General features: G+C 34.7%; 1 protein-coding gene across 1 annotated transcript; it reads right to left on the bottom strand.

Moving 5' to 3' along the window:
- Positions 1 to 4,632: 4,632 nt before the first annotated feature.
- On the bottom strand, positions 4,633 to 9,669 carry LOC120264369 (beta-hexosaminidase 1). The gene is given in 16 exon segments (XM_039272183.1): positions 4,633 to 5,055; positions 5,123 to 5,373; positions 5,448 to 5,507; positions 5,607 to 5,705; positions 5,843 to 5,876; positions 6,131 to 6,167; positions 6,169 to 6,191; positions 6,307 to 6,407; positions 6,724 to 6,772; positions 7,095 to 7,111; positions 7,409 to 7,539; positions 7,662 to 7,732; positions 7,836 to 7,947; positions 8,639 to 8,674; positions 9,080 to 9,163; positions 9,249 to 9,669. Coding segments are annotated over 16 exon segments (1,653 nt in total). The 5' UTR covers positions 9,621 to 9,669; the 3' UTR covers positions 4,633 to 4,879.
- Positions 9,670 to 10,250: the final 581 nt, after the last annotated feature.

Here is a 10,250-nt window from a genome sequence, read left to right as displayed (position 1 = left end):
AGCGCAGTAGGCGGTGGGGAGGTGAACGTCGTAGAAGTGGTGGCCGTTGCAGTGGTGGTCGGCAATGGAGAGGTGGATGTTTTGCGGTGCCCGGTGGAGACGTGAACATTGCATTGATGGCAGGTGAAGTCACAGTAGGATTTGAGACAGACAGACAGACAAAGATTTTATTCCTTCTTGACACACACGATATATGCATCAATTTTGGTTTTTCTTTCATGTCGCCATTCTTCATCTTCCCTACATAGTCTCTCCCTCTTGTCTTCTCTCTCCTATCTCTCCCTATTGCATTCTCTCTCCTAAGCGGGGGCCGTTAGAGAAGAAGAAGAAGTCATAGTAGGATTTGAGACAGACAAATATAAAGATTTTATCCCATCACTTGAAATATGATCAATGGTTTTTCTTATATTTCATTTATGGTTATTTCAATTACATTATCATGAATTTATATAAAGGAAATTCTCAAATTATTCCTAATAACTGATTCCCCAAATCACTCCCACCTCATCACTGATTTACAAGTCTTTCCCTAAATATACAATGTCATATTCAACACAATCGTAATCTCATCAAATCCCCAAATCACTCTTGATAAGTGATCTTAACATTTGGCACAAACACACATGATATATGCATCAATTTTGTTTTTTCTTCCTCTATCGCCATTCTCCATCTTCTCTATTAAGTCTCTCCCTCTGGCTTTCTTACTCTCGTTTACTAATTATGTCTATCTTGCTCAAAAGCTTTAGTGAAAACAAATTTCCAATCTTTCTTGTATGTAGCTTCATTTTCCTGACCCTTTTGTATATAACCGTTAGTTTCAAGATTAGCCTAATGATAATTAAAGTCATTCTCTTTGCAATAGCTAGATTTAAATCATTGAAGGTTTAAAATTTATGGCTAGCAACACGGATGACCCACTCATTTAAAGATGAGCAGATGTGCGATGTGATCTCCCATCCAATAAATTGACCTGGTTCCCATACCCTAGTGTTGCTTGGAGTGACGTCGCATAAGAATACTTGGCCAATGTTTCATTTGTGAAGGCATACAAAGTTCTAATAAAGGAAATTGCCTGCATGAGTAAATAAACTATCATCTACATGGTGGGAATTCTCTGAAACAAACCAATAATCTCAATCTCTACTTTGAAAGCACAACTGCTTTTACTTGACCAAAAATAGAAGATTACAAAAAGTATCATTTCCAGGTAGAGTTTCAGATGCAATAGAAAATGTCTTTCCACATAAAATCTCACATGTAGCAACAGAAAATGATTGAAAGCCCACTATAAGTTAATAATAAATCAAGTTGGTGATCGACTATCATAGTTAATGAAAGCAAACAACATAGAAATGAAAAACAAATGTACAGAGAAAACAAATTTGTCAAGTAATTTAAGAGGGCAAATAACAAATAAAACACCTGCTCAGCTATGCTTGCTGCTTCAACATATGCATATTGAATATTTTCAGCTAGTATGTGAAGAAATATATTGGATACTCCTCCAGCAACAACAATGAATGAACTAATTCTTTATCGAAGAAAATAATGAATGGACCAGTAGTTAGTGTTAGCAGTGCAATCTGATCACAGTTAATCAACCCAACAACCAGACCTCCAAAAAAGGTAGCCACCTTCAGCATGCCTATTTTGGAGAATTTTATCCCTATCTTTTCTCTCTCCCCCGCCTTCAACATGCCTATTCCATTCCAACACTCTAGGGATTACAAATTCATTTGGTTTTTTATTCTTGTTTTGTCATTCTAGGTGCTCTGTATTTAGCTCTTAGTTATGGAAAGAGCATATTGGTTGTAAAATTATTTCTCTTCGGTGTAGCGGCAATTGAATTGCTTTTATTGTTGATTTTGTTTGTATGTTACATATGTCTTGAGTATTTAGGATTGTTCAATGAACCATGGCTGACTGAGGTGACCGGTGAGGCTGGTGCAACAGCAAAGGCCGTAGACGGCGCATTAGGAAGTGGAGAGTTGAACGTCGCAGAAGTGGTGGGTGTTGTAGTGGTGGTCGCCAGGTTGAGAGGTGGGCGTTTTGCGGTGGCCGGTGGAGACATGAACATTGCATCTGTGGCTGGTGAAGTCCTAGTAGGATTGGAGACAGACAGACAAACAAAGATTTTATTCCCTCTTGACACACACACACTCATGATATATACATCAATTTTGTTTATTCTTTCATGTCGCCATTCTCCATTTTCTCTACATAGTCTCTCCCCCCAAATAAATTGACTGGCTTCCACTCTTTCTGCACTCATTTTTTGGTTTTTAGGTTGCTCTATTGTCGGGTGATACACTGTAAAAATCCTTGATCATCTCAGAGATGGGGACTTACAGGTTTGTGGGTTTGCTTTTGATCTGTGTCGCCTCTTCCGGAGTGGTATACATGCTTAATGTTGGATGGGCGGTAAAGATGGTCAGATTGCTTTATTGTATGTTTGGCGCCATGGTATGCCTTGTTATTCTTCTATCCGTTGTTCTGAACGTATGTAGGTGGTGTGGCTATGACTTTAAAGGGGCCACCGCCGAAGAGGTCCAACTAATAGAAGCCTCGACAAAGAGGTCGACGAGGGCGAAGGTCTGAGGCCCGAAATACACAGGTTCTAGCTTCTATGTAGCTTTTATTTTGTTGTTTTTCTGTCTATTTAGGGTCACAGGTGCTGATGGTTTATGTTGGTTTTTCTATTTTCAGTTGGTTTATGTGCTTCTGTTAGGTTTTTTGTTTTCTGTCCGTCTGGACTTCTTTTGTCAACTCTCGTAAGATTTGTTTTTAATTTTCAGTTTCTTTTGTGTCTTTGGTTTGTTTTCAGAGATCCGTAAACAAATGTACAATGTTTTGATATAATTTAAAAAAATAAAATAAAATAGCCAAATAATAATAATAATAATAATAATAATAATAATAATAATAATAATAATAATGAAGAATTAAAAAATGAGAAAAAATAAAGATTTGAAAACAGAAATTAAACAAAATTTGATTAGTTTTGATATAGAGACTACGGAAAAAAAAAACTAACAAGAGAAAGAAGAAGAAGGCGGACTTGCGTATACTAACACTTATTGAAGACGCATGAGATTATGTTACTTGTATATGTCGGTGAGGATGAGCTAAGGTTGAGCGAACGTGGGCCATAACCCCACGGTTTTTGTTTTTTTAATATTATATATATATATATCAAATTAATACATATAATATAAAAAATAATATTTTTTTAAAAAAATTTGTGAAATTTTATTATTTGGTTCTTTAATATTTTATAAATTGATTTATATAGTTTTTTTTTATTTTTATAAAAGTCTATTGTTTGATAAGTTGACTTTTTTTACAAATTAGTATATATATAGCCTAAAAATATTATAATTTTAGACAAACATATTTATAAGATTTTATTGTTTAGCCTTGTAACATTTAATAAATTAGTTATATAGTAAACAATTTTTTCGGTAAAATTTATTTATTGTTTGGCAACATGATTTTCTAAAAATTAGTATATATATGCTATTAAAAAAATAGTTTTACAAAACTATTTACAAAAATATAATATTTGTTTCATTCACTTTCTACTTATCCTCTAAAACGATTTCTCCAAAAAAAAATTTCGATCCTCCCTTGGGCCAATTAGATCATGATAACCATCAATCAATCAATCTCTCTTCTTAATTTTCCCCATCTATCTCTCTAGCTTTATATATATACACTTGCCATTTTTATTATGTATTCTGATTAATAAATAATTTCTGTTTATTATTATTGTTGTTGCTGCCGTGCAAACATCTATTTTGGCAAGCATGTACAATTGTCTGGATAAAAAAAAAAGAAACTTTTCATATAAATAATCTATGTTGCTGTGTTGAAATTCAAATTCAAAATGTTGATATATCAAAAAATAAATTGTAATTATTTGACTGTGGATCATATATTATGTAGGGATATAAGGACTTATGTTTATAAGTTGTATAGACGTCATACAACTAATATTTATAATTGTGTATATCTCATTATTTAAGTTTTAAATAGACTCAATTGTTGTGATTCAAGTTTGAATAAAGGTCTTAATTATCTAATTTTAAATGGGTGGATTTACATATTAATCATATATTGTGTAGAATTTTTGGCAAAATCATCAAGTTTATGATGGGCAGACTTGTAATCAGCCCCATAAAATTTCTTATAAATTGATTTGTGGTCAATAAATTCAATCAAATAATTTATTAATTTGTTGGTAAAGTCAAAATTATTAATAATACTCCTATCCATTCATAATTTTTAAAAATATATTTTTTACGTTTAAGATTTCATTTACATAATTCGCTTATCATTCTATCCATATAATCATACATTTTTACTTTTTATTTTCTTACAATATTTTCTAAAACTATGTAAGTTTTTTTTTTAATTAAATTTTTAATTTGCATCTTATGCCCATCATTCTATTCACCTAATCTTAATAAAGCCACAGATTACCTCAAGTCTCATTTTTCCTGACCAATTGACCATGTGTTTAAAATTAATATAGAAAAGTTTCTTGATTAATTTTTAATATTATAATAATTATTCTTATTACCGGACTGTTTAATATTTTTCTCAATCAAATTTAAGAAAAAACTAAGCTGGCTCTTGAACTGCTTCATAGCCTACAAGGCCAACATAGTGCAATGTTTGCCATGCCAGCTCTCAAAGCCTCCATCATTACAAGTATCATCATTTGAATGTCAAGGTTTACAATTTCATTCTAACTTTGTCTTGCTTCAATGGGGAAAAACTTATTTTACAAACATATTTCCAGAATAGAATATATTCAATGGGGAAAATCAACAAGATAAATAGTTATGCACATATACAATTATGCTGCACGTCTTTATTGTGCAAAGCATGAACCTGGACCAACCGGCGCCGTTCTTGCCTCTTTGTTTGTCACAGGAGCAGCTGCAATTCCGCGGTGATTCAGTAAGCATCTGAAGTACTGCAGCCGTGGTAGCACTGTCGTATTTAAAGATTCGGTATCATTTATATACCTTGAACCCCACAGACGTTCTGCAATAGACAGAAATGTTCAGTTTGTATCGTTCAAAATGAATTCGATTGTCAAAGATATACATACCTGCAGCTGCAGCAGCGCGTGGCCATATAGTTTGCTGAAGATCAGAGGTGTCCCCGAATTCGTCCCACATGCAAACTTCTCCACCAATCACAAGTTGTTGTTGCGCAGGATCATCTATCCCTTCCCATGGTTCACTGGTGTAAAAATCCTCCCACGGAGTGTTCACCCAATTAAGGTACCATGCACCTTGATTGCTAAAGATGCATCTAAAACCATTAGCAACAACTTCAGGGCAAACTCCAGAGCTGTACCTGCATTTAAAAAACTGAAATTTTAACAGCTGCTTTTGAATGCACACATGTGTTACTTCAAAAGCAGTACCCACCAGTTATGAACCACTGTTTGAGGACTCAGTTTTTCCTTGAATGAATGGAATGTTTCCTCCCTGATTGATGTATAACACAGGCAGAACATGTTAGAAAGGACGCTTTGTTACTTGATGCTAATGGATGTTACACATACATGACATAGAGAGAGTGTGTACCAGTTGACAGGAATCCAATTATGAGCAAGTGCTATCTCTTGAGCTTTCAAAACAAAGTATTGATATGCAGCTTTGGTCGTCATGTTACGATCCTCAAGCCTGCAAATTGACAAAAAATGGATCTCTACTGTTTTAATAGTTTCCTCATGGTAATCCAGGATACTTTGGCATTTTTTAGGTGACTTCCTCCTGGTGCATCATAATTGTCTAGATTCAAATAAAGAAAAGTCTCCTACCATAGCTTAATATGTGGTGTTGAATTCCAACAATCTGCAAAAATATTGATTACACTTTTAGATAGTATTTAGAAGTATAACCTATAGAATATACAATGATGTGCGATATGACACGAATAAAAGGTACAGAAATCCATGTATGATGTAAATACAAGTATTTAAGTTCACCATCACTTTCCATGTAAACCGCCTTCAGTGGATATAATAATGAAAACTTTGAAAAAAAAAAACTTTAATGTTAACGCACTTCAGTTACTAATTAGAACTGGAACCATTAGGCAAACAAACCTGTATGGACTTCATCGCCTCCCAGGTGAAAAGAATCCAAATGGAAAAATTTTCCTCATGTCTGTAAGAAAAAAATAAAAATAAAAATGCAATAAGACCAAAACAGAAATTATAAACAGTTGGGTCAAGTTGCCATCATAAAAGTTTATCTTAAGTTGGCTACAGAGAGAGAATACCGGACAAAATTCCTGAAATCACTTCAAATGTGAAGTTCTTGGTAACATCCAGAGGCTCCGTACAATTAGAAGAAGGGAAGAGATCAGGATAACCATTACCCCTGCACCATGTAGCAGAATCTATTACACATAAACAAGCATAGCAAAGAAGAATCAAATCATAAAATGCTAAAAATGATATGGATCATATTTTGGACGAAAAAGGCAGGATGAGTTACACATCTACAACAATCCTAATTACAGACATATTTAAACAAGACTCGGATAACATTTTCTTACTCCAGCAGCATTAAAGTTGAAGTAATATTTGATGATCTGCAATGAACAGATCATCCGGTATGGGGTTCAATACTATAGAATATTAGCCAAACACCCCATTGTCAGTCATTAAGCATTCAAGCATAATATAAAACTCACCATGATTCTGCATGGCCAGGGACGTCAATTTCTGCCATAACATGGATCCCTGGGATAAGATAATTAATAACTGTTAGCGCTCATCAATTCCATCGAAAGGAAACAAATAAAATAAAGTGCTAATGATTTGAACTATAACCATTAGGTGCATGGTCTACCAATATAGATACTGGTTTTCTTATTCTAACATATGTGTGCATAACTGCATAAGAAACCATAATTCATAAATCAAGATTGCATTGGTATCTCAACTTCTAAAGTTTGAAACAGATGCACTTTCCAACTTTGAAAAGAATGGAACTTGAGATTTTACTATCTTGAAAATTTTTTAAGACAGCAAGTTTTTTGTAGTGAAAGAATAAAAAACATACCTCTTTTCTTGGCAAAGCTTCCCATGAGAAGATAGACATGCACAAAAAGAAGGCATAAAATACAAAATCAACATAACGTTAAAAATAAATATTTCACGTGAGAGAGAAAAGAATCTAAATGGCCAATAAGAAGAGTATAAATCAATCAAAGAAAATGTTGAAAGAAACATTTGCTTTCAATGTTGAACAATAACCGACAAAAAAATGATGAAACCAAAAGCCTTTGATATATATATATATATATATGTGAATTTGACAAGTAAAAGTATTGGTACGCATTGTGATGCGAAACAACTTGCAGGACAACAACTTACTTGACAATGTCTTTAGCATCTTCAACTGTGTATCTTTCCCACTTTGAGTATGAACCTTTCCATAAATCAGGATATGAAGGTACCTCTAAAGGGAAGGCTTCTTCATCAATAATGTGCCAATGGAGAACATTCTACTGAATGTAAACACCAAAATGCAAAAGCAAAATAATAATAAGTAAACAAAAACAACAAATGGGAAGAGAACGAAATGTAATACAAGCACTTTCATGTGTTCAAAATAAACGATTCTTACGAGTTTAGCATAAGACATAGAATCAATAACTTGTTTGATAGTAGAAATTGGTAGAAAATGCCGTGAGGTATCTGGCAATGAATAAATACGTTAAATGTTGCAGATAATACAAGAAGAAGAAGAAACTTTGATGAAATTGAACTTTATTTGATCAAGATACATGTTTTAGCTTACCAAGAAGAAGTCCACGGAAAGCAAACCTTGGCTCATCTTTTATGTACCACGGAGCCTTGTAAATTTCCACTCTCTTACTTTCATAATTAAATATACACAATTGACTGAATGTCTGTATTTAAAGAAATTGCATCAGATGAGAAAATCAAAAGCATTGGTATATAGGTAAGCATGTTAAGGAAAATGACAGATGACAATACTCAAGAAGATATAAAATAACTTTTCCAGCATGTTGTGCAATCTGTCAGTAGAAAAGCAGAGGCAGCAGCAGGATCACTAGTGTTTGTAGCAGATCAAATTACAATTTGCAAATGTTTTGAGATCATGTCAAGTTGTAAGCAGTTGTGCATGTATTCAAAATCCGAGACATAATACCATCACACAAAAAACGGAGGTAAAATAAGAGGATAACAGGATCACTGGTGGTGTGTTTCTAGCTTTCTAAGGTTTAGTTACAGAATTTACTTCTTAACTCTGGCCAACCTGGACAAATGGCAATGCATGAGCATAAGCAAACATGTCGCAAAGGTTACCTAAAGCTAAAAAAAGACTTAAATGACCATGGGCAAAAAGAGCTACCACCAGGATGAAAATTTAAATACATGAACAGATTAAAACTTATAGATGGAATACACCTTGTAGTTATTTAGAGATTGCAGCATGTAAAAGCGAACAGAAATCAATTCCATAAAGAAACATAGTAACTTATCAAGGTGAATAGATAGGTATGAAAGCATTCAAACAATGTTACTAAATCAAAATTAATATGGGAACAAGCACAAGTGGCAATATCTTCTGCGTACCTCTAATCCCCGTAGAGCCCCATAAATAGTATTGGCCTGCAAAGAAACAGATTACTGAGACATAAAGAATTATCAATATGCAAGTAAAGCACTGATTCACTGGACTCATAGTCATAACTCTCAAAAGATAAGATATTTAGCTGCCATTCATAAATAAGGTACAAAGCTAAACCTTCCCCTCTACAATAATTGAGAACCAAAGTAAATGGAAATGGAAAAGTCTCCTACTTTGCAAAGCAACCATTGCGGTTACAGTAAAAAAAGAGCCTTTTTCACAAAATCAAGATTAAGGTTCCAATTCTACTGTTGAACTCCAAGAAAACAGATGACAAAATAACAAACAGAACAAATAGTACGGGGGATAACCATATAATTGAAAAAAAAAAAAACCATACAAATCGTTAGGAAACTCGAAATTAAGGACCAGGAGCCCGTACGAACCTCGATAATCGCCTGTCCGATAATCGACGTACTATCTCCTCCAGCAACATATATCGCATAGCTCTCATCCACTCCAAATTGAAGCTATTGAAGCAAAACCATCACAACACTAATAACCAAAGCATCCATTCAAAAGCTAAAAAGACACAGATCCTCATAAGCCCCTCACCTCATCATCATCGGACTCGACGACCACCGTCAGCGTACTGACATCAAAGCTCACACCTCGCAGGACAACTTGCGACCTAAAAACGAGATCTTTATACCTCTCAAACGCTTCCGAAACAATCAAAGAGTTTCCACGAGCACCTCGGAGTCGTAGAGTAAGATCGGGATCCACAGTGAGTGTCTGGTCTCCTTGTGAGAAATTCTTAGGCAGTGGCCATAAATAAACAAGCGTGTCATTGAGATCGAGATCAAGGCTCGATTTGGAGACCCTCCGGCGAGCTTCCCGGGCTTTGCCAGCGTCGGAGAGTGGAGCGAGGACGAAGACGATGCCGAGGAGGAGCAGAAGAAGAACAATTCTCGATTTCGAAGGCATTCCCGATCGAAACGCGAAAATCGAAGCGAAGAGCGAGTGAAGAATAGAAGACCGGGGAACTACGGCCTAATAAAGCCCAAAGCTAATGATTTGAAGCCTGCTTAACTGACAGCTGGCGGTCAACATCGCACCAGGATCGCTACGTGACGGGATGTATGAAAACCGTCCAACGCCTCTAGCTTGTGTAACAAGTGGATAAGTCGATGACGTGGCGTGAAAGTGACTGCATGTAGGGGAAGGATGGGCTAGGCTGTGTGAGATTTTGAGTTTTGGGGGCCCATCACAGTGACTGCATGTAGTGGGCCCACCCTTGTCTTTGTCGTTTAATTATGTATGGGTGTACTAAAAATAAGGAATATTTATTAGTTGATAAAAATGAATATCAGTCATTTATTTTTTAAATTGAGAAATTTTGGTGATTATTCCACTCTGTTGCTTTCTTATCCCCTCGTCGTTCTTATCCTAGTTTCATAATTCATTATTTTCTCCGAGATAACCATCACCATGTCATCACCCAACTGAATATAGATATATGACATATCTTTTTATAGATATTCTTAAATCTTAAATTTAAAAATATCCTATAGTATTATTAGATATAAATCCATATGTTTTCATCATTTTATATAT

This window comes from Dioscorea cayenensis, chromosome 7 (genome assembly GCF_009730915.1).
Source record: "Dioscorea cayenensis subsp. rotundata cultivar TDr96_F1 chromosome 7, TDr96_F1_v2_PseudoChromosome.rev07_lg8_w22 25.fasta, whole genome shotgun sequence".
NCBI classification, from domain to species: domain Eukaryota; kingdom Viridiplantae; phylum Streptophyta; class Magnoliopsida; order Dioscoreales; family Dioscoreaceae; genus Dioscorea; species Dioscorea cayenensis.
The sequence above is the reverse complement of the archived record's forward strand: the minus strand, read 5'-3'. Positions and strand labels throughout refer to the sequence as shown.